This window comes from Microcaecilia unicolor, chromosome 6 (assembly GCF_901765095.1).
Source record: "Microcaecilia unicolor chromosome 6, aMicUni1.1, whole genome shotgun sequence".
In the NCBI taxonomy this organism is placed as follows: domain Eukaryota; kingdom Metazoa; phylum Chordata; class Amphibia; order Gymnophiona; family Siphonopidae; genus Microcaecilia; species Microcaecilia unicolor.
Genome location: NC_044036.1, coordinates 117,270,295 through 117,294,897, shown reverse-complemented (window position 1 = coordinate 117,294,897; position 24,603 = coordinate 117,270,295). Strand labels below are relative to the sequence as shown.

General features: G+C 46.2%; 1 protein-coding gene across 2 annotated transcripts in view; it reads left to right on the top strand.

The window, feature by feature from the left end:
* Window positions 1-24,603, top strand: part of DNM3 (dynamin 3) — a 1,044,597-nt gene that overhangs the window by 804,479 nt on the left and 215,515 nt on the right. For both annotated transcript variants that reach the window (XM_030208630.1, XM_030208629.1), the window contains exon 17: window positions 11,384-11,495. In XM_030208630.1, the coding sequence (XP_030064490.1) occupies window positions 11,384-11,495 (112 nt within the window). The remainder of the gene's footprint in view (window positions 1-11,383; window positions 11,496-24,603) is intronic.

The window sequence follows — 24,603 nt, the reverse complement described above, 5'->3', positions numbered from 1 at the left end:
CCCAAACTTACACACATTCTATACATGTTATTCCTGGAATTGTGGATTTTTCCCAAGTCCATTTATTAGCGGTTTATGGACTTGTCCTTTAGGAAACCGTCCAACCCTTTTTTAAACTCTGCTGAGCTAACTGCCTTCACCACTTTCTCCAGCAACGAATTCCAGAGTTTAATTATACGTTGGGTGAAGAAGAATTTTCTCCGATTTGTTTTAAATTTACTACACTGTAGTTTCATCGCATGCCCCCTAGTCCTAGTATTTTTGGAAAGCGTGAACAGACGCTTCACATCCACCTGTTCCACTCCACTCATTATTTTAAATACCTCTATCACGTCTCCCCTCAGCCGTCTCTTCTCCAAGCTGAATAGCCCTAGCCTCCTTAATCTTTCTTCATAGGGAATCGTCCCATCCCCGCTATCATTTTAGTCGCCCTTCACTGCACCTTTTCCAATTCTACTATATCTTTCTTGAGATGCGGCGACCAGAATTGAACACAATACTCAAGGTGCGGTCGCACCATGGAGCGATACAACGGCATTATAACATCCTCACACCTGTTTTCCATACCTTTCCTAATAATACCCAACATTCTATTCGCTTTCCTAGTCACAGCAGCACACTGAGCAGAAGGTTTCAGCGTATTATCGACGACGACACCCAGATCCCTTTCTTGGTCCGTAACTCCTAACGTGGAACCTTGCATGACATAGCTATAATTCGGGTTCTTTTTTCCCACATGCATCACCTTGCACTTGCTCACATTAAACGTCATCTGCCATTTAGCCGCCCAGTCTCCCAGTCTCGTAAGGTCCTCTTGTAATTTTTCACAATCCTGTCGTGATTTAACAACTTTGAATAACTTTGTGTCATCAGCAAATTTAATTACCTCGCTAGTTACTCCCATCTCTAAATCATTTATAAATATATTAAAAAGCAGCGGTCCTAGCACAGACCCCTGAGGAACCCCACTAACTACCCTTCTCCATTGTGAATACTGACCATTTAACCCTACTCTCTGTTTCCTATCCTTCAACCAGTTTTTAATCCACAATAGGATATTTCCTCCTATCCCATGACCCTCCAATTTCCTCTGTAGCCTTTCATGAGGTACCTTGTCAAATGCCTTTTGAAAATCCAGATACACAATATCAACCGGTTCCCCTTTGTACACGTTTGTTTACTCCTTCAAAGAATTGAAGTAAATTGGTCAGGCAAGATTTCCCCACACAAAAGCCATGCTGACTTGGTCTCAGTAATCCATGTCCTCGGATGTGCTCTGTAATTTTGTTTTTAATAGCCTCTACCATTTTCCCCGCACTGACGTCAGACTCACCGGTCTATAATCTCCCCTGGAGCCTTTTTTAAAAATCGGCGTTACATTGGCCACCCTCCAATCTTCCGGTACCACGCTCAATTTTAAGGATAAGTTGCATATCACTAGCAGTAGCTCCGCAAGCTCATTTTTCAGTTCTATCAGTACTCTAGGATGAATACCATCCGGTCCAGGAGATTTGCTACTCTTCAGTTTGCTGAACTGCCCCATTACGTCCTCCAGGTTTACCGTGAAGTCAGTAAGTTTCTCCGATTCGTCCGCTTGAAATACCATTTCCGACACCGGTATCCCACCCAAATCTTCCTCGGTAAAGACCGAAGCAAAGAATTCATTTAATCTCTCCGCTATGTCTTTGCAGCAACTTCTCTTAGTATCTTTCTCTTCCCCACCTAAATGCAGCATCTCCACTCTCTTTCTATCTCTTTTTCCCTCTGCCAACCAGCATCACCTCATCTCTTTTTCTTTCACTTCCCCATATCCAGCATTGCCCCATCTTTCTCTCTCTTCCCTGTTATCCAGAATTGCCCCATATCTCTCTCTCCTCCCCCATTCAGCAATACAGTGTCTTTTTCTCTTCTCCCCCATCCAGCATTGTGATCTCTGTCTCTCTTCTCCCATCCATCATTGCTCTCTCTCTCTCTCTTCCACCCAATTCAGCTTCACCCCATGTGTCTCTCATCCCATCCACCATCTCCTTGTCTCTCTCTCTTCCCCTATCCAGCATCTCACCCTCTTCCTTTCTATCCAAAACCACCCCCCTCTCTCCTCCCCCATACAGCATCACCCTGTCTGTCTCACTTCCCACCCTGCACCCAGCATCATTGTCTCCCTTTCATCCCCCATCTCTCTCTCTTCCCACCCTGCACCCAGCATCATTGTCTCCCTTTCATCCCCCATCTCTCTCTCTTCCCACCCTGCTCCCAGCATCATTGTCTCCCTTTCCTCCCCCATCTCTCTCTCTTCCCATCTACCATCACCCTGTCTCTCATTCCCCATTCAGCATCTCTTAATCTTCCTCCCCATCCAGCATCCTCCCATCTCTGCTTCCATCATTATCCTGTCTCTCTCCCCACCCCAGCATCATTATCTCTCTTCTTCTCATTCAGTATTATGCTCGCTCGCTCTTACCTCATCCAGCATGGTGAAGTCTGTCCCCTCCCCCAATCAAGTATCACCCCATATCTGTCTCTACTTTCATTCTCTCTCTCTCTCTGCTACTCCATCCAGCATGGTGCAGTCTCTGTCTGTTCCCCCACACCCACCCCCATCAAGTATCACCCCATCACTCTCTCAGCAAGCATTTCTGAATCTCTTATCCCTATTGTCTATCTCTTCACCCCAACATTCAGTGTCATCCCCTTTGTCTCTTCCCCTTTCTCTCCTGATCATCTTCTTTAACATTTTTCAAGTTCGGCGGAAGAGCAGCACGCTATTAGCAGTAAAAACAAAGTGAAAGCATACTCGGGACCATTTTCCTGCGTGTGTGCGCGCATGCCGCTGCTGCTCTGTCAGTCACACTCTCTCTGACCCAGGAAGCTGCTTCATTCACAATCCTCAACTAACAATTTGTACCTGTGGCAATCGCCACCAACCTGAGCAAAAGCAACAACAGGCTCCTCAGCAGCAGCAGGGCTGGGAGCTGGGCGGTGGGCCAAAAACACAGACAACAGACAAGCATTGAGGGAGGGAGGCGCGGAGAAAAACAAAACAGCCCCTGCGCTTGCCACAGCCAGTGTCTGCACACCTCCCCTGCAGTCAGCCAATAAGATTGCACTTGGGCGCATGATTGCGGCGTGCCAACAAGTTCCAGAGGAACAGAGGCGCGTGTGTTTGAACCGCAAGTTGGAAAGTAGGGAAAAGATCAGAGGGGTATGCCACATACTGGCAGAGCAGAGCAGCAGCGGTGCATACAGGAAGATGGTCCTGCGTGCTTTCACATTGTTCTTACAGCTGATACCACTGGTTCTCTGCTGCTGAACTTGAAAACTGTAAGAAGATGATCAGGAGAAAGGGGAGGAAGAGAGACCAGTGTAGTGGGTCCAGCAGCAAAACAGGCACCGTTTTTATCCAAATCAGTTTGGGGGAGCAGTCGCTCCCCCTGTGCCCCCCCCCCCCCCCCCCCCAGCTACGCCACTGGATGGTGTATCATGTTCTTTGTGTGTGAAAATTGCTTCTTTATCCTAGATAGGTCCTTGTTTGACATCTGAAACTTAATGATGATATGGTGTGGTAGAATTGCTTTATAGATCCTGATTGAGTTTTGTAGTGTTTTGTATTCAAGATATGCTTGGTAGTGGATTTTGGATTTAGCTCACACCATTCTCACTAGCAGCTCAAGGTGCAGTAGGTATATTCATGTCCCTGGAGGACTTAGTACTACTATTACTTATCATTTATATAGCGCTCCTAGATGTGGACTTAGTACTACTATTACTTATCATTTATATAGCGCTCCTAGATGTACGCAGCATTGTATACAACATGTAAGAGACAGTCACTGCTCGATAGAGCTTACAATCTAATCAAGACAGATGAACAGGACAAATAAGGGATAATGGAATTACTTAAGATAGGAATTATAAAACAGATATGGGTACTGAACAAGTGAATAGGAGTTAAGTGTTAAAAGCAGCCTCAAGTCAAAATGTGTCCCTGAGCCATTGGAGAGTTAGGTGGCTGGTCCAAGATCTCAAGGAGCTGTAGATTTGAACCGTGGCCTCCCTGGTTCTCAACCTGATGCTATAATCATTAGATACAGCTAATATATATCCCATGTTTGGTAACTCAGCAATGAACTAAAGGCCTAGAGGTCGAGAGGAAGTGACGCCAGCGAACAGCATTTTCACATAAGAGCGGAGCCCCCGCTTCCCCAAAAGCTTCAAGAGAGATAAAACCAAACTAAGAACATTTTGAGAAAAAGAAAACTCCATGAAGTGGCTGTTGATCAACAGGGGATTATGGAATCCATGAGTGAAAAGACACTAGAGGTGGATTTATTACGCTTCGCAGAGAAACAAAATGGCAGAGCCTAAGAAACAGCAGGAACCGCTAACTGCACAAGAGCCCCAGCAAGCTAGTAATACCTCAGAACTGCCAGATCTGGAAAAGTTAGTGGCGGAGATTTTCCCAGAACTAAAAAATTGGCTGCAAGAAATTAACTCAAACCTGAAAGCTCTGAGGACAGAAGTGGCGACACTGGGAGCGGATCTGAGAGGCGAAATGCGAGAAATGGGGTCGCGTCTTGAAGAAATGGAAACAGAAATGGACGACCACAGTGAAGCGATTGGAGTGGTGGACCAACAAATCACAAACATGCAAAAGGAGCAACAGCAACTGCTGGAAAAAATAGAAGACTTAGAAAATAGAGGGCGCCAAAACAACTTAAGATTCCGGGGCCTACCTGAGAGACCTACCTACCAAGACAGTGAACTGGTGATCCAAAAATTGGTGGGAGCATTTCTGACAGCGAATGGCGTATCTATACAAGATGAGACCATACAGCTAGAAAGAGCCCACAGAGTGCTAGGTCCCGCAAGAAATACCGCATCTAAAGACAATATAGCATGCTTTACAAGCTTTAAACTCAAGGAGCAGGTATTGAAAGCATCGCGCCAAAACCCAGAGTTCGTATGGGACTCTTACAAGATTGATATTTATCAAGATTTGGCAGCGGCAACCTTAAAATGAAGAGGTGAGCTGAAACCATTTACCAGAAAGCTGCGGGACCTTATTATTCAATATTGCTGGAGGCACCCTTTCGCCCTGGTTTTCTATAAGGAAGGGAAAATGCACCAAGTGAAATCTCTGGAGGAGGCAAGGATGGTATGTTCAGAAGCTGTCATAGACAAAGAGCAAGCAGACCGTGTGCGGCACCGAGAAATGCGTCACACATTGTCCCGCTGAAATGGAGAAGAGTAGGCAAGGGACCAAGGCGTCTACAGCGGCAGCAGTCGGCTACGAACGTCACCTGAAGGCCCGGTCTGTTTGGGGCAAGGATTAAGCGGATAACAAAAGCCTTAGCAGCCGGACAGATACATGCAAGAGAGACCAACTATGAACACATTTTTGGGACTAAAAGCCAGCGGTTTGGTTAATATGTTGAAAGTTTAACAAAGGGGTAAGCGGTAAGCAAACTGTTACTCACTTTCTCCCCAAATAGGTGCCTAGTGGTAAACCATGAGGCGCCATACAATGGAAGGGGAGTATAGGGAAGGGGGAGAGGGTTCATTTCAGTTGTTAAGGCGGGAGGGGATAAAGGGGGAGGAAGGATGAAACGGGAGGGAGGGAAAGAGGGAAGAGGCGTGACTTACAGAAATAAATATGACATAAGAGAGAAGAAAACAAGGTTAGGACTTAATGGCTGACATAACTTGGGTGACTCTAAATTTGAAAGGACTGAATATTCCCAGAAAAAGACAATTTCTGTTTAGAGAATTGTGCCGCCTTCGGGTGGATATAGCCCTGATACAGGAGACGCATCTCAAGCCAAAATTTGAGAAACTATTAATGAGGTACCTATTAATGATTGTAACCCTTGCAGGAAAAATATATACTGTAGTAAACTTATATGGGCCTAATACTAATCAAGGAGAATTCTTCCAGGAGATAGATCGCCTGATCACTCAACATGTGGAGGGGTCTTTAATAATGGGAGGGGGATTTTAATGTGACATTGCATCCACACCTAGATAACTCCTCAGTTGAAGTACAATATGCTAAGCAGGGTAGACGACAGCTACAGGAGCTCATGGCAGTAACAGATCTTTGGCGCAGGGACAATCCCACTCAACGATGTTACACATACTTTTCAGCAGTACACCAATCATTTTCTAGAATAGACATGTGGTTAGGAGATGCAACAGCCTTAGGGCTGTTAAATACACAAGAAATTTTACCTCGCACCTGGTCAGACCACTCCCCAGTGCTTTTATGCTTAAAAAATAAGAGATCAGTAAAAGAGAAGCACATTTGGCGCCTTGATGATGCATTACTGACTGACCCAGAAAATTTGCTTAAGATAGAACAGCATATTAAGGACTTCATACTCTTTAATGATACTGAGGAGGTCTCCCTGATCATTCTATGGGAGAGTTTCAAAGCAGTACTACGGGGCCAGCTGATAGCCTTAAGCTCTTATTGTTGGAAAAAGCGCTCTGAAAAGGAGAATAAGCTGAGAGAGGAACTAACAAATATTGAGGAGCAGATATAAGGGGAGAGCCCTCAAATGTCACCTAATTTAGTACATAGGGCACAAGGGCTTCGTAACCAAATTCGGGAACTTGAATTGGCAGATATTTCGGAACAGCTGCAAAGAGTACGCCAGTCACACTTTGAGTTGGCAACAAATCCAGCTGGCTTTTAGCTTATAAACTGAAACAGCAAACCACCAGAAATGGGGTGGGGGGGACTCCAAGATGATAATGGAGAGCTGCATATTGATGAGAAATTTTTGAAGTCGGCCTTTAGAAAATACTATGAGACACTGAGGCATATTTTCAAAGCACTTAGCCTTCCAAAGTTCCATAGGTTTCTATAGAACTTTGGAAGGCTAAGTGCTTTGAAAATGAGCCCCACTATATACACCGGAGGCCTCCCATAGCCAAGAAGACTAACAGGCATATTTTCAAAGCACTTTGGGAGGCTAAGTTCCATAGGTTTCTATGGAACTTTGGAAGGCTAAGTGCTTTGAAAATATGCCTCATAGCCTCTTATTTAGAGGAGGTTAATCTGCCTCTGCTATCCAGTAGCGCCATGCAAGCCTTGTCTGAACCCATTAAACTAGAAGAGGTAGAACAAACGATTAAAGAACTGGTCCCTAGCAAGGCTCCCGGCCCAGATGGCTTTACCAATAAGTTTTACAAAGTATTTGGAAAGCTAGTGGCTCCCATCTTACTGAGGGTCTTTAATTGTCTGGGAGTAGAGACTGGGTTACCACCAATGTGGAACTTAGCTACCATAACAGTTATACACAAACCGGGCAAGGACCCTCAGTATTGCAGTTCATACAGGCCTATCTCTTTGTTGGGAGTTGACTATAAGATCTTCACCAAGATTCTGGCGACCAGACTACAGAAAAGCCTACCGATGTTGATACATGAAGATCAGGCAGGCTTTGTACAAGGTAGGCAGACGTTTGACAATATTAGGAGAGCCCTATTTCTGATACAGAATGTGCATCTTAATAAGACTTCATTGTGCATTCAGTCACTGGATGCTGAAAAAGCGTTCGACCGGGTGAGCTGGCCATTTCTCTTTGCTGTACTCAAGAGGACTGGTATTACTGGGCATTTTGAAATGTGGTTGAAACTGATATACACAGCCCCACAGGCCTCAGTAAGAGTTAATGGGGGTCTATCTCAACCACTGTTGTTACATAGGGGCACCAGACAAGGCTGTGCATTATCCCCACTACCTTTTGCCCTAGTGATGGAGCCTTTGGCTATACAGATTAGAGACCACTTAGGCATTAGAGGTCCAAGATGGAAAGGGCTAGAGACAAAGATTCTCTTATTTGCAGATGATATTTTACTGACATTGCGGGAGCCCTTGGTTTCACTCCCCTTGATTAATGAAGTAATTCAAAGATATGGGGAGCTTTCAGGTTTTAAAATTAATTTCGATAAATCAGAAGCCTTACAAGTGAATATACCTAGAGAGCAATTGGAGCAGTTGAAAAACCAGTTCCCCTATAGATGGGCAAAAAAATATATTAGGTACCTGGGAGTTAATATACCACGCAAACTAGACAAACTTTTCCACAGTAACTTTCCTGACAAAACCAAAGAGATACTGCTAGAATTAGAAAGATGGGAAGGTCTCACTATGTCATGGATGGGACGGATTAGTGCTGTGAAAATGATGGTTTTTCCAAAACTTCTATACCTATTTATGGCACTACCTATAGAACTGCCAGAAGGCTTCATACAAGGTCTACAGAGAAAAATATTTGCGTTTATCTGGAAAAAAAGACCACCCCGAGTAAGGAAAGAGGTGCTATATCAACCAAAAGAGAGAGGGGGGATGGGGGGTGCCCTCCCTACAAACGTACTACCAGGCTGCACACTTAAGAATTTTGGCTGTATGGCTACAAAAGGAAGAGAAGCTGTGGAAAACATGGAGCAGGGATGGTGGGGGCCAACTCCTCTGGAGGCGGTACCTTGGCACCCAAAACATTATCTGGGTGAAATAATTAGAGGAAGCCCCCCACTGCTACAATGGGCTCTAACGATATGGAATAAGATACGAGAGAAGTTTTTCCCAGGGTGAGCATACTACACACACATGTTTCTTAGATTTGCTCCCACTGATAATGCCTATCTAGAATGGGAAAAAATGGGCCTTTGTGAATTAGGCCAGATGTATGAACAAGGGAAAATGATCTCATATACAGAACTATGTCAGGAACATGGGCTTTCCCCTCTACAGGCCTTCCAATACTTTCAGGTGATGGACTTTATTAAGCGCCGGGCGGAGAAAGAATTTAGTCTGGCCGAAACACTATTGGAACAGAGAATGATGAAGGGGGGAGGGAGAGGAAGTATTACTAGACTCTACAAGGCCTTGTTGTTATATGACACCCCAGTGGAACATTATACCGCCAAATGGGAGGCGGCAATGGGAGTGACATATGAACCCACACAATGGGCACAAGCATTTCGATCCCTATTGCGAGTATCAGCCTCTAGTGCGATGATAGAGAATGGTCATAAGATTTTATACTGTTGGTGTTACACTCCAAATCACCTGGTGAAAATGTATAAAGCAGGGTCTGCACGGTGCTGGCGACAATGTGAAGAGCAGGTAGATACGTGTCATATATGGTGGACATGTGATCGTGTGCAACAATTTTGGATTGAAATAGTGAACTTTTTGAATAAAGTAGCAGCAGTTGCATACCCGGTGCCCATGGACTGCTGTTTGCTACACTTTAAACCTAAAGGAATTAAACGAGCTGTACATCAGTTTGCTGCTCAGTTGTTTGTGGCAAGTAAGATGACTATTGCAGCTGCCTGGAAGAAACCAAATATACCGGGCCTACAGATAGTTCTGGAACGACTGGACTCTGCGAGACTGATGTCAAAGCTCACAGCTTTAAGAAAAGGAACAATCGCCCAATACTTTAGAATTTGGGACATATACGATAAATGGTGTACGACACATAAAGAAGAGGTTTAGATGCAGGTCTCAAATCCCTCAGGTGGAGGGGGAGGGGTAAAGAGGGAGGATACAGGAAAAGATTTTGGGGGAAACGATGTTTCTATTTAAGAAGTACATGTTAGATCTGTTAAGTTTGTGCCGTAGAACATTATTCTGTTAGATAGAAATGACGTACTAATGTGATCCTGTATTTAATGGAAAAACTTAAAATAAATAAATGGAAAAAAAGGCCTGGAGGTCTGTAGCCTGGTGGACATTAGACAACCTATTAAAAACATTGATAGGCAAATCATTTTATGGCTGCCAATAACCACAGGATTTCTGTTATAGTGCTGCTGAAAATCACTGTTCACATGGTCAACAGGAAGATGGTGGACTGTGAGGCTAGAGCTGACTGGAAACCAAGGGTTAAAGTACCTATATATATATATTTCCAGAATACTGCCAATATTGATTTGTTTAGTATGTTGTATTTTGGTGCCTCGTTTTGGGTTTTTTTTGGCACAAAATTCAGTGGAGAGCTTGCAGTATGCACATTACCATCAATAGCAGAAGTACTAGTGGGGAGGCAACTGATACACTGCACCAGAGCAATGCAATAAAGGAGTCCTTCCCTGCTGTGTTCAGAAGTCCCCCACTGTCCCTTTACTGCTCATATAGTGTCACCCCTCCCCATCCCAAGGATTTTAACTTGCCCTGCCATGTCCTAGCTCACACCAGCCTAACTCTATCCCAGTCCAGCCCCACTAGCCTCCCCAAACATCCTAGTCACCAACCGCCTTTGTGTGTGAGGGTGAGGAGCATTCACAAACATAGCCATACTGTGGTTTAAAAGTGAACAAAGTGTATGTATAAACCCAAGAAGAATCACAGTGTGCATAGATTTTGCCAGGTAAAAACTGTTATCTCCTGGCTTCCATTCTTTCAAATGCATGTTTTATAGGAGTACTGTGGAGATCTGCTGCTTCCTGCTCTGGGACTCTGTTTCTCGTGGCTGAGCTGCCTAGGCCTCCTAAGGTGACCCTGTGAAGTGAGTGTGCTTAAGGGGAACCAGTATCTTCCTATATACTCCATCACTTCCACCCTGGGTTCTGTGTTCATTTCTGGAGACCACATGTACAAAACAATTGCCCAAATAAAGGTAATTTAAAGGAGGGTTGCCGGAATAGAGTATGATCTCTGTTATAACCCATGTAGAGAGGCTAAAGAACAGGGTTTTTCAACTCAGTCCTTGAGTCACATCTGACCAATTAGATTTCCAGAATAGCCAGAATGAATATGCATGAGATAAATGTGTATGCACTGCCTCCAGTGTATGGAAATGTATCTCATCCATGTTCATTGTGGATATCTTGAAAACCTGACTGGTTGGGTGTGTCCAAAGGGAAAGTTTGGGAACCATTGTTCTAGAAGAAAAGAGCTTTGAAACAAATGTCAACTATCTAACAAACTTCAGTAAAGTATAAGAAGATGGCATTTAACACAGACTTAAAATTATGTGTTGCTGAATAAAAAGAAGGTCAAAGAGTGGCAGTCACCTGGAACAGATTTCCAGCAGAGTTATTAGGAGTATAGAGAGAAAGGGACCTTAGTGGCAGTGGGAGGAAGACCACAGATCAATAAGACCCATGTCAGTTCAGTGACAAGCACAAATGGTCCTTTTCTGTTGACACCTTCTGTTTCTGTGGGTCTTGAAGTAATGTTAATGTTTACAGTTATCGACTTAAGCTGCTTTTAATCAAGGACAGCAAAGCAGTATATAAAGCAAATAAAAATTCATGGTAGTGAGACACCAAATGCAAAAGACATGATTAGTACAAATGTAAGCAAAGGTACATAAGGGCAACTAATGCAGTGGTACTATTCTGATGACTTATTTATTGCTTGTCCTAGGAATGTTTACAAGGATTATCGTTACCTGGAGCTTGCATGTGAAGCCCAGGAAGAGATGGACAGCTGGAAAGCATCTCTGCTTCGAGCTGGAGTTTATCCTGACAAATCTACAGTAAGTGACATACTTCAAAATGTTTTCAATAGCAAAAGTACACAGGTCACATGATACAGTTGATCATCACATGATATGGTTTGATACAAGAGCAAAAGCAGAGTGCAGGTACACAAAACTCTGGATTTTAGTCATGTTGATTTTGATAAAATGGGGAGTACCTGAAGAAAGAACTGACAGTATGGGTAGGCATAGGAGAAGCAGAAGGGCAGTGGTCCAAGCTGAAACTGCTTATAAACATGGCTACAGAACTTTATACAAGGAAAGTAAACAAAAACAAGAGAAACAGGAAGCCTATATGGTTCTCCAAACAAGTAGCCGGAAAAATAAGGGCAAAAGAGGCTGCATTCAAGAAATTCAGAAGAATTCAGCAAGAGGATCACGGAAAAGATTACCAGATGAACGTAAAGAAGCGAAGAGGAAAATACAGTTAGCAAAAGCACAGGCAGAAGAAAAAATGGTTAAAGATGTAAAGAGAGGTGACAAGACCTTTTTCAGCTATATTAAGGAAAGGAGAAAGACTAGGAATGGAACAGCAAGCATGAAAGATGCTGAGAACAGCTATGTGGAGAGTGGTGAGGATAAAACAAATATGCTAAACAAATACTTCTCTTCGGTGTTCATGGAAGGAAATCCTGGAGAAGGACTGCTGTCAGCTGCTGAGGGTATGTCTGGGAATAAAGTAGATATTGCACCATTCATGGTAAAAAGCGTTTATAAACAACTTGAAAATCTGAAAATGGACAAACCTATGGAGCCAGATGGGATACATCCCAGAATACTGAAGGACCTCAGAGAAATCCTGGCAGTACCTCTTAAGGATTTATTTAATACATCTTTAGAGACGAGAGAAGTTCCACGGGATTGGATACGAGCAGATGCGGTTCATCTTCACAAAAGCAGGGACAGGGAAGAAGGGAGGGACTAAAGGCCTGTAAGCCTCATGTCGATGGTAGGAAAAATAATGGAGTCACTGCTAAAGGAAAAGATAGTTAACTTTCTAGAATCCAGTGGGTTGCAGCATCTGAAGGGGGGCCCGGCGCCACAGTCCCACCCACCCTCCGTCGTCGACCGTCTGCCACCAGGCCGGGCCCCATGCATTGAAATCACAGCGCCTCTCACATCCCAGTGAAAAGCGCTGCAGGCAGCAGGGCAGCAGATCGCCTCCCTTCGGGCCTCCTTCCCTCCCTGTGTCCCACCCTCGCGGAAGTTACGTCAGACGAGGGCGGGACACAGGGAGGGAAGGAGGCCCAAAGGGAGGCGACCTGCCATGCTTTCACACGGAGGTGAGAGGCGCTGTGATTTCAATGCAGGGAGCCCAGCCCAGTGGCAGACAGGGTGAGGGGGGCAGCGACAACCTCGGGGGGAGGACCCCGGGGGCGGCCTTACCCCGTGCCCGGCCCAGTCTCTCGGCGACCCTGACTATGGAGTGGGGAACTCAGGTCCCTATGTCCCTTTACCTGTCACACTTGTGGTAGAAACTGTGACCCCCCCCCCCCCCCCAATCCATGTCTCTGAGGACAGGCAGGCTACTATTCTCACGTGTGGGTGACGTCACTTCGGCCCCCGGAGGATTTTAGCAAAAACTCGCAGAAGTCTCTTCTGGAACGTTCTACCATGTGAGGCGCCCATACTGCGCATGTGCGAACACGATTTCCCGCCCATCGCGCAGTCACGCCACTCAGTTTCTTCTTTTCCACGTCTGAGAAGACATGGAGTTCGTATCGCGCTTCGTGTTTTTCCTTCACCCCTGGAGAAGAAGTTTCTTTCTTTTGTTGTTATTTCCAGCGACTTCATGGGTTTATTTCTTATTTTTTTTCATTTTTAAGTTTCCTTTCTTTTTCGTTGCAACCGTTCTTAGGTCGCTCGATCGGGTTTTTCCCTTTTGTTTTTGTCTCTCTTTTTCTGACACAATCGCGTCCTTTGATTTCGCAGGGGCGATTTTCCCCGCGATGTCATCAAAGACGCCCAGCGGCTTCAAGCCATGCGCCCACTGCAACCGGGCCATCTCTGGCACTGATCCGCACTCTTGGTGCCTTCAGTGCCTTGGGCCTGACCATCTTCAGGAAAGCTGTAAGTTGTGCCTAAAAATGAAAAAGCGCACTCAGCTTTCTAGAGAGGCCCAAAGAGAAAAGCTTTTTGGGTCCGATACCTCGACGTCGGCGTCGACATCGGTACTGTCGACGTCGAGGGCAGCGTTGGCATCGGGAGACCAGGTACAGGCTGCCAAAAGACTGATGCACGCTGGGAGTAGTGATGCATCTAGCGGGTCTCCACCTGCCTCGGCGCCTCCTGCTTTGCAGACCCCCTGGGACTGACCTCTATCGGACCCGGCCCCGAGGAAGTGTGTGGATTCCACATCTTCCTCCCCGGTACCCTCGATGATGGGCGTCGGATGAAGGCCAAGAAGCACCGTCATCGTTCTCCTTCTCGACACGGTACCGCAAGCTCCGGATCATCGAAGCATTCGGTACCCGAGAAGCGTCGATACCGAGAGGATCGCTCTCCCTCTGTTATGGAGGTGTCGACGCGCAGGTCGTCTGGCAGCCCGGTACCGGCTTCCCAGCCTCTGCAGATTCTGCCTCTGAAGCCCACACCGACACCGCAGCCTTCCCCGACAGCTTCTGTAGATGAGCGCATCAAGGCTATTTTTCCTGATTTCATGGAAGCGGTGCTGCACCATTTGCGCCCGGCACCTGAGATACCGGTAGCGACGGTGCCGGAGGCTCCTGCGGCATCGTGCCTTTCGCCGTTGGTGAGGTCCCCTTCTCCGGTACCGCTTCCGGTATCGGGGTCGGCAGCCTCCCGGGTCGACTCTCCATTACCTTCGATGGAGGAAGCTTCACCGGAGTCTCCTGGGGAGTCGACTTCTCGACACCGTCATCGAGGTCACCGCACCTCCTTGTCGAGACGGGCTCGGATCCGGGCTGCTCTTTCTGAGTTGTTAACCCCATCTGATGAAGATGGGGTCATGGATTTTTCTCTGCCGAGGATTCTCTAGGTCTTCCATCTGACTCGACCCCTTCACCTCAGAGACAGCTCTCCCCTCCAGAGAGTTTGTCTTTTTCATCTTTTGTGCGGGAAATGTCTGAGGCCATTCCCTTCCCTGTGGAGACTGTGGATGAGCCCAGGGCCAAGATGCTCGGGGTCCTGGATTATCCATCTCCACCTAAGTCTTCTACCACAGCTCCTTTTCATGATACACTCAGGGAAGTACTGATGAGGAACTGGAAGAAGCCTCTTTCATGTCTAACTATCCCCAAAAAAGCTGAATCCCAGTATCAGATCCACGGGGAACCCAGCTTCGTTAGGCCTCAGTTGCCCCATGACTCTGCGGTGGTGGATTCCGCTCTCAGAAGAGCCAAGAGTTCCTGGAACTTTGCCTCGGTGCCCCCGGGGCGGGAACATAGAACCTTGGATTCTTTGGGGAGGAAGGCATATCAGGCTGGCATGCTCGCATCCAAAATTCAATCGTACCAGCTCTTTACGAGCATTCATTTGCGGAACTCAGTGAGGCAGCTTGAGAGCTTGGTTGATGCGCTTCCACCGGAGCAGGCTGAGCCTTTTCGCTAAGTGGTCAGGCAGCAGAAGGCGTGTCGCAAATTCCTGTCCAGGGGCATTTACGATACTTGCGATGCGACATCCAGATTTTCTGCTATGGGTATAGTGATGCCCAGACTCTCATGGCTGCGTGCCTCTAACCTGGAGGAGCGAACTCAGCAGAAGATTGCGGATATCCCTTGCCGGGGGGATCATCTTTTCGGTGAGAAGGTCGAGGAGTTGATTGATCATCTCTATCAGCGTGATAACGCTATGGACTCTCTCTCCTGCCGGGCGCCTTCTGCATCCGCTTCCTCATCTAGGAAATTTTTTAAAGGGAAGAGAAGTGCACCCTACGCCTATAGGGGCCGTAAGTACACTCCTGCTTCTCGACAGCCGGTTCAGGCTCTGCCACAGCACGCTCGTTCTCATCAACAGCGTGTGCCGAAACAGGCCCCTGCAGCTCCCCAGCAAAAACCAGGGACGGGTTTTTGACTGGCTTCAGTTGAGCATAACCACCATAAATGTGTCTTTGCCGGATGATCTGCCTGTTGGGGGGAGGTTAAAATTTTTTCACCAAAGGTGGCCTCTCATAACCTCCGATCGGTGGGTTATTCAAATAGTCCGGTTAGGATACACCCTCAATCTGGAATCCACACCTCCAAATTGCCCACCGAGAGCTCAGTCTTTCAGCTCTCAGCACAGGCAAGTACTTGCAGAGGAACTCTCCGCCCTTCTCAGCGCCAATGCGGTCGAGCCCATTCCACCAGGGCAGGAAGGGCTGGGATTCTATTCCAGGTACTTCCTTGTGGAAAAGAAAACAGGGGGGATGCGTCCCATCCTAGACCTAAGGGGCCTGAACAAATATCTGGTTCGAGAAAAGTTCAGGATGCTTTCCGTGGGCACCCTTCTTCCCATGATTCAGGAAAATGATTGGCTATGCTCTCTGGACTTAAAGGAGGCTTATACTCACATCTCGATACTTCCAGCTCACAGGAGGTATCTGCGGTTTTGGCTGGGAACGCAGCATTTTCAGTACTGTGTTCTGCCTTTTGGCTTGGCGTCGACGCCCAAGGTATTTACCAAGTGCCTGGCAGATGTTGCAGCGTCTCTACGCAGATTGGGGGTGCATGTGTTCCCTTGACGATTGGCTGGTGAAGAGCACCTACCAGGAAGGAGCTTTACAGTCCCTGCGGATGACTATTCAAGTGCTGGAGCTACTAGGGTTTGTCATCAATTACCCAAAAGTCCCATCTCAACCCGGTTCAAAAATTGGAATTCATAGGGGCTCTGTTGTGCACCAAGATAGCTTGTGCCTATCTTCCCGAGCCAAGAGCTGACAACCTTCTGTCTCTAGTCTCCAAGGTTCAAGCGTCTCAGCAGATCACAGCTCGGCAGATGTTGAGACTTCTGGGGCACATGGAGGCCTATTTTCAAAGCACTTAGACTTACAAAGTTCCATAGGTTACTATGAAACTTTGGAAGTCCAAGTGCTTTGAAAGTGAGCCCCATGGCTTCCACAGTTCATGTGACTCCCATGGCACATCTTCACATGAAATCAGCTCAGTGGACCCTAGCTTCCCAGTGGTTTCAAGCTATAGGGGATCTGGAGGATGTGATCCAGCTGTCCACTGACTTTCGGAATTCCCTTCAGTGGTGGACAATTCAATCCAATCTGGTTCTGGGGCGCCCATTCCAAATTCCTCAGACACAAAAAGTGCTGACGACTGATGCATCCCTTCTAGGGTGGGGAGCGCATGTAGATGGGCTTCACACTCAAGGAGCTTGGTCCCTTCAGGAAAAGCGTCTTCAGATCAATCTCCTGGAGTTGCGAGCGATCTGGAACGCTCTAAAGGCTTTCAGAGATCGGCTATCCAACCAAATTATTCTGATACAAACAGACGATAAGGTTGCGATGTATTACACAAACAAGCAAGGGGGCACCAGATCTCGCCCTCTGTGTCAGGAAGCCGTGCAGATGTGGCTTTGGGCTCGCCAACATGGTATGTTTCTCTAAGCCATTTATCTAGCCGGCGTAAACAACAGTCTGGCCGACAGATTGACCAGGATAATGCAACCTCACGAGTGGTCACTGAACATGGCAGTAGCCAGGAAGATTTTCCAAGAGTGGGGTACCCCCTCGGTGGATCTTTTTGCCACTTAGATCAATCACAAGGTCCCTCAGTTCTGTTCCAGAATACAGGCCCACGGCAGGCTAGCATCGGATGCCTTTCTCCATTGGGGGAAAGGCCTTCTATACGCGTATCCTCCCATACCTCTGGTGGGGAAGACTTTGCTGAAACTCAAGCAAGATTGCGGGACCATGATTCTGATTGTGCCTTTCTGGCCGCGCCAGATCTGGTTCCCTCTTCTTCTGGAGTTGTCCTCCGAAGAACCATGGAGATTAGATTGTTTTCCAACTCTCATTACTCAGATCGAGGGGGCGCTTCTACATCCCAACCTCCAGTCTCTGGCTCTCAAGGCCTGGATGTTGAGAGCTTAGAATTCGCTTCCTTTGGTCTTTCTGAGGGTGTCTTCCGAGTCTTGCTTGCTTCCTTCCAGGAAAGATTCCACTAAAAGGTGTTACTCCTTTAAATGGAAGAGGTTTGCCTTCTGGTGTGACAGCAGGGCCCTAGATCCTTTTTCTTGTCCTACACAGACCCTGCTTGAATACCTTCTACACTTATCAGAGTCTTGGTCTCAAGACCAACTCGGCAAGAGTTCACCTTAGTGTGATTAGTGCTTATCATCAATGTGTAGAAGGTCAGCCTATCTCTGGACAGTCTTTAGTTGTTCGCTTCATGAGAGGTTTGCTTTTGTCAAAGCCCCCTGTCAAACCTCCTCCAGTGTCATGTGATCTCAATGTCGTTCTCACCCAGCTGATGAAAACCCCTTTCGAGCCACTGAATTCCTGCCATCTGAAGTACTTGACCTGGAAGGTCATTTTCTTGGTGGCAGTCACTTCAGCTCGTAGAGTCAGTGAGCTTCAAGCCTTGGCAGCTCATGCTCCTTATACCAAATTTCATCGTAACAGAGTAGTCCTCCGCACTCACCCTAAGTTCTTGCCAAGGGTGGTGTCGGAGTTCCATCTTAACCAGTCAATTGTCTTGCCAACATTCTTTCCCCGTCCTCATACCCGTCCTGGCGAAAGCAAGCTGCACACTTTGGACTGCAAAAGAGCATTGGCCTTTTACGTGGAGCGGACAAGCCCCCACAGACAGTCCGCCCAGTTTTTTATTTCTTTTAATCCCAACAAGAGGAGAGTTGCTGTCGGGAAACGCACCATATGGTTTGCACTTATTTGTTTTTGAAAATAGGCAAACAAATGTCAAAAGTACAAAACCTTGTTCAAAACAGTATTTTTGGAAAAAAGAGAGACATTTTTCTTTTTCAAAAATGACCTTCTTTCCTATTCAAATTTTGGACATTTTGTGCAAAACATCCGAAGTCAAACTTAGATGTCATATCGGAAATGCCCCTCTTTGTTTACTATCAGAGCCATTCCTGTTCTCAATGATAAGCAGGACTCCACTGCTCACCTTCCTTTGCTCCGAGCGGATTCCATTTACCACCACCCTCTGGATAGGAAACTGTCGGTCAACCAGTTTCCTATCCAGTTCACCACTTTCGGTCCTAGGTTCAGCCCTTTCAGCTTATTCACGAGTCTTCTGTGGGGGACCATATCAAAGGCCTTGCTGAAATCCAAGTAGACTACATCTAACACATGTCCTTCATCCAGTTCTTTGGTCAAAGAAGTCAATAAGGTTCGTTTGGCAGGATTTTCCTTTGGTAAAGCCATGTTGCCTCGGGTTCTGTAACCCGATAGCTTCTAGAAAGTTAACTATCCTTTCTTTCAGCAGCGACTTCATTATTTTTCTTACCACCAACATAAGACTTACCAGTCTGTAGTTTCTAACTTCTTCCCTATCTCCACTTTTGTGAAGAGGAACCACATCAGCTCGTCTCCAATCCAACGTAACATCTCCTGTCTCTAAAGATCTATAAGTACCTGTATATAATATGTAAGCCGCATTGAGCCTGCTATGAGTGGGAAAGCGCAGGGTACAAATGTAATAAAAATTAAAAAAAAAAAAAATCATCCACACATGGGTGACATCATCCCAGGTTGGACCTACTCTCCCAGAGTCCAGAAGAGCCTAGAAAAACTCTCTGGGCAAGTGTGTGTTCCCTTCCAAGTAACAGATTCCCCTCCCCCTCCTCAATTTGCTTCATCCACCCGGCAAGGCAGGAACTGATACCTCCCTCTCTCTCTCTCTCTCTCTCTCACTCACTTTCATTTTGTTTATAATTGTCAAAATTATAACAAACTCGCGAACCAACTATCCCCCCCAGTCCTCCCCATTACCCTTTTTTGGTATCAAAATTTAAGAAGAGATCTGTGATCAGGGAACCTTCCCATTCCTTCCACTTGGTCTAACGGAGGGTGTTCTCTGTACTGAGTTTGGGCTTGAAGGCAGTTGATATTGTAAATCTTATAGAGACCTCAAAATGTTAACATTGACCCTCTTCAATACTCAATAATGAGAGCAGGATGATAGCAGCTATTGCAGTCTACTGTCCCAAGTGGTACTGTCCAGAGGTGAGCTCATTCTCTTATGAAGTAACTCAACCACTGTGGTATCCAAGGATGTATGCCAAGGTCATCACTGCATCCCCTTTGTTACCTAGATAAGCATGTCCTCTCCTGCTAAGACTTCTTAAGTTTTGACATTATCAATTTTCAAGGAGGAATTTGACAAGAGAATCTTCAAGGCTTTTTCGTGGTATCTGAGACAGATTGAGATGTCAATATGAAATACCTTGACACCAGCTGTGTTATTGATGAAACCAGTAATAGAAACCAACAGCACTTCAGCAATGTCTCCAGAACTTCGGGACTGAAATTTGACTTTGATGCCGTCCTAACTGAGTAGAAGTTGAATGCCATCTGAGAGGAAAACCTCACTCTTAATTCTCATTAGACTGAGAAGTTATTTTTTTTTACAAATTATTAATGAAGATATCCAGAATATTCACCTACTTGTGAGAAGTTCTATTTCATCTTGTATTTCTGATGTAAAAATTCCTTGCATATGTCCTCAGATGGTTAGATTCAAATTGATCACCAGTGGTCCTTTTTATTGGGTAACATTTAGGCATCAACACGTTTTCTTGTCTCACATCCATCATCCTTTGATCAAGTCATCAGGAAACATACTTATAGATGCCTCGACATCTATTAATCCATCCCTTCATGAATGGTGTTTTCCAGAGTCCTTTAAAACTGACTGATAAAAATCACATTTGAAAAAGACCACTCTTGTTGCTAATCAAGTGGATGCTTGTAGATCTGCAGTAAAGGTTTTTTTGTTTTGTTTTTTTTTATCCAAGTTAGTGGGGCATTGAGTCTTTGATTTCAGATGGAGCAATCTTTGTTCTAATCATTTTCCTTACCCATTTCATTCTGATTTTAGGGCAAGATTTAGTATAGAGTCAGATTTAGAGATCATGATTGATGATTTCAGGTTGGGGCTGACTAAGACGACAACAGTAGTTTGATTTTACCGGACTTTTTGCAGACTTTGACACCATTGTTCATGACATTTTGCTTAGTAGGCTTGCGGCCATTGATGTCTGAGCCTAGGTAAGAAATTGGGTTATATCCTTTTTTTTTTTCTTTTTAGAGAAGAGCAAAAGCACCAGGAAATCAAGGGAAGTTAAATCCAAATTACAACTTTACTGATCCAGAAATCACAGATTAAACAGACCCAACAAAACCAGTAGCATAGCCTGAATCAGTTTCTGGGTGGGCCTGGAGGTGGACTGGGTTGGTATGGCCCTTGCATTTCCTCTCCACCCGCTACCCCCTTCCCACAAAGTGGTTTAAAAAATGTCTTGGCTGCTGGGGATTTCAAAGCCCTTCCATCTAAATAGTCCTCTCTGGAACCCTCCCCCAACTCTCTCAAACCCGGGGCAACCGGTATCATGCTTCAAGCTGCTGATGCTAGCAGCTCCCCATGCATACTCAGTTCATTCACAGAGGTCGTCAGTGTCAGCGGCTGGTGTCGCATTGCCAACTACCCTAGGTTTGAGACAGATTGAGGGGTGGAGGCTCTTGAGAGGACTGTTCAGTTGATGGGGCTTTCGGATCCCCACCAGCCAGCTACACTGACCATATATACTGCCATTGGGTGGGCCCGAGCGGAAACTGGATGGGTTCTTGCCCACACATGGCTACACCACTGATTTTGGCTTCCTTCCTGCATCAAAGGTTGTATATTAATTATACAGTTTTTCAATTCCCATCTTCTATACATAGTTCAGTTGCTAGTTTAGTAGGATATTATCCAGTCCACTGGAGTCCCCCAATGCAGTGGCGTAACAAGGGGGGGGTGGTGGGGGCGGTCCGCCCCGGGTGCCAGTGGGTGGGGGGTGCTCCGCTCCCGCCGCCTCCCGTGGCCATTCCCGCAGCGCCGCACATTTAAAAAACTGGCGAAGCAGCGTCGCAGGCAGCGCGGCGCCTCGTGCCCTGCTTGTAAAAAAAAAAATCAAATCTCCTTCCCCTCCTCGTCTTGACGTCGACTCAGGCCTTCCAATCAATTTGATTGGAAGGCCCGAGTCGACGTCAAGACGAGGAGAAGGAAGGAGATTTGATTTTTTTTTACAAGCAGGGCACGAGGCGCCGCGCTGCTTCGCCGGTTTTAACGGGACTGAAGTGGGGAAGGAGAGGGGCGAAAGGGACTCGGGTGGGGGTGTTCAGAGGGGAGAAGGGGACTGGGGTGGGGGTCTCAGACAGGGGAGGGGAGAAGGGGACTGGGGTGGGGATCTCAGAGGGGAGAAGGGGACTGGGGTGGGGGTCTCAGAGGGGAAAAGGGGAGGGGAGGAGGGGACTGGGGTGGGGATCTCAGACAGGGGAGGGGGAGGGGAGAAGGGGACTGGGGTGGGGATTTCAGAGGGGAGAAGGGGACTGGGGTGGGGATCTCAGAGGGGAGAAGGGGAGGGGAGAAGGGGACTGGGATGGGGTGTTCAGAGGAGAGAAGGGGACTGGGGTGGGGGTCTCAGACAGGGGAGGGGAGAAGGGGACTGGGATGGGGGTGTTCAGAGGAGAGAAGGGGACTGGGGTGGGGGTCTCAGACAGGGGAGGGGAGAAGGGGACTGGAGTGGGGGTGTTCAGAGGGGAGAAGGGGGCTGGAACTGGGGGCTGAAAAAAGGGGCAGAGAGAGAGAGGGGACAGATCCTAGATGGAAGGGGGAGTGAGAGGGAGGGCAGACCCTGGATGGATGGGAGAGGGAGGGCAAATGGTGGATTGAAGGGGCAGAGAGAAAGGGCAGGCAGTGGATGGAAGGGACGGCAGAGAAGGCAGACACTGGATGGCAGAGAGAGAGAGAGAGAGTGAAGACAGATGCTGGATGGAAGGAAGACGGTGAAAAGAAGATGAGGAAAGCAGAAACCAGAGACAACAAACTGTAAATAAAATATATATATATATTTTTTTGCTTTAGGATAAAGTATTGTAGATGTGTTAAATGTTTATAATAGAACATGTAAATAAGGTAATCTTTTTATTGGACTAATTTTAATACATTTTGACTAACTTTCGGAGAACAAAACCCCCTTCCTCAGGTCAGGATAAGATACTGTAACAGCACTATACTGTACTGACCCAAGGACGGAGGTTTTGGCCTCTGAAAGCTAAATGTATTAGTCCAATAAAATGGTATTATTTTACTTTCTATATTTGTTTTATTTCTATTTGTTAATTTGTGAAGTGGTGATTGGTACTTGTTAGGTTTTTTTTTCAAATTTACATCTGCTGTCTTTATATTTTGCACAGTACTAGGGGACAGTTTCTGTTTCTGTGGTGTTGCATTGTATGCAGAGTCTGGCATTGGGGGTTCAGTTTAATTTTTGTCTAAATAGAAAGTTTATGATTACTTATTCTATAGTGGATTAGGGTGTATCTGTGTTTGTGAAAAAGACATGGCTTTCAGTTGGCATTGACTGTGCAGGATCTATGATCTGTACTATTCTGTCTGGTTTCGTTTTACAATAGGTGAATTGATGTTCTAGTGCTCACTGTAGTGTTTAAGATGCTTTCCTTTTCCTTGTGTGACTCGTAGAAATGACTGCTTATGGTATGGTAGAATTGCTCTATAGGTCCTGAGTGTTTTGTATTCTCGGCATGCCTAGTACTGGATTTGGGGGGGGGGGGGGTGTTAAAAAATGATCGGCCCCGGGTGTCAACTACCCTAGGTACGCCACTGCCCCAATGGATAATTTTATCTAAGGATGTGCATTTGGCAATGAAATGAAGACAAGAAAGGTAGTTTTATTTGTTTTCAAAAGAAATAAATCAATGTAATGTTAATTTTGTTTAACTTTAGTTTCATTTTGTTTGGCATTCAAATATATGGGCCATTAAAGTCTATAGGGAAACAGAAGCATTGAGGGTTTACTTTACAACTAAAACAGCCTGGTGCTAATAGGGGATGAAACAGGAGTGGGAAACAAACTTAAATAGAAGCTACTACAGCCACCATGTTGCTGTCAATAAGAGCTTTCAAAGAGTGAGAAGATACAGAGCTTTCTTCACACAGTTTAAAGATAGAGACGAGGTTAAGATTTCTGAGAAAGGGTGCTGTATTGCCCTGCTGCTTAGTGTGCTGTGGGCACTGTGTGCAATGCTACTAGAAGTTTTAAGCTGTGTTATTTTAGACCAGTTGTTCTCAACCTTTTTTCCTTCGGACACACCTAATGGACAACACTTGCTTATGTGGCACACTTACACACATGACACCAATTCATTCAACAATCAGGGGACCATGGAGTTACATGTCATCATGTAATTAGCATACACAGAATCTGTCCATAAAAAAAGTTGAAAAGTGTATTCTTAGTGTGACATAATGGCATGTTCCTCCATTCACAGGCTCAGGTATGTCTGGGGGATTCAGTTAAATCAGCCATGATAAAGTATGTCTCAGTAAGGTAGAAGCAGATGAGTGGGTTTGACGTGTGAATAATTGATGGCATATGTGAGGTCTCTGTGTGTGTTTGTCTTCATGGAGTTTATTTAGCTTTATCTCTCGAAGTGTGTGAGTTGGATTCAGGGCATGGAATGATAATCTCTGTGTAGTATGTAAGGGTGCTGGGTGTGTGTGAAGAGGATGAGTGTGTGCGTGGGGGGATGAATATGTGAGTGGGCATATGTGTGGAGATGGGTACATTTATGTTGGGGGTGTGTGAATGTTTGCATGGGGGTATATGTATGTAGAGAGAGGTTTGGGATATAGGGATATGAGTATCTAGGGTCTGTGTAGGAGTGTGTGTTTTGGTGGAGTAGGCTTCTTCCATGTGTCCTGCACTCAGAGCTGTGCCAACACGGTAAGCGAGGTAAGCATGGCAGGGGGGCGCTCCCCTCTGGGGGACGCTACCGCACCATGCTCACCTCGCTCGCCCTCCCGCTCCCATTGTTCGACTGCCCGCCCTCTTCTCCCCCCCCCCCCCCCAACATCCCTTTTCTTTTTTTTCTTTTTAAATTTACCTCCGTGGCGGTTCCGGCAGCGTC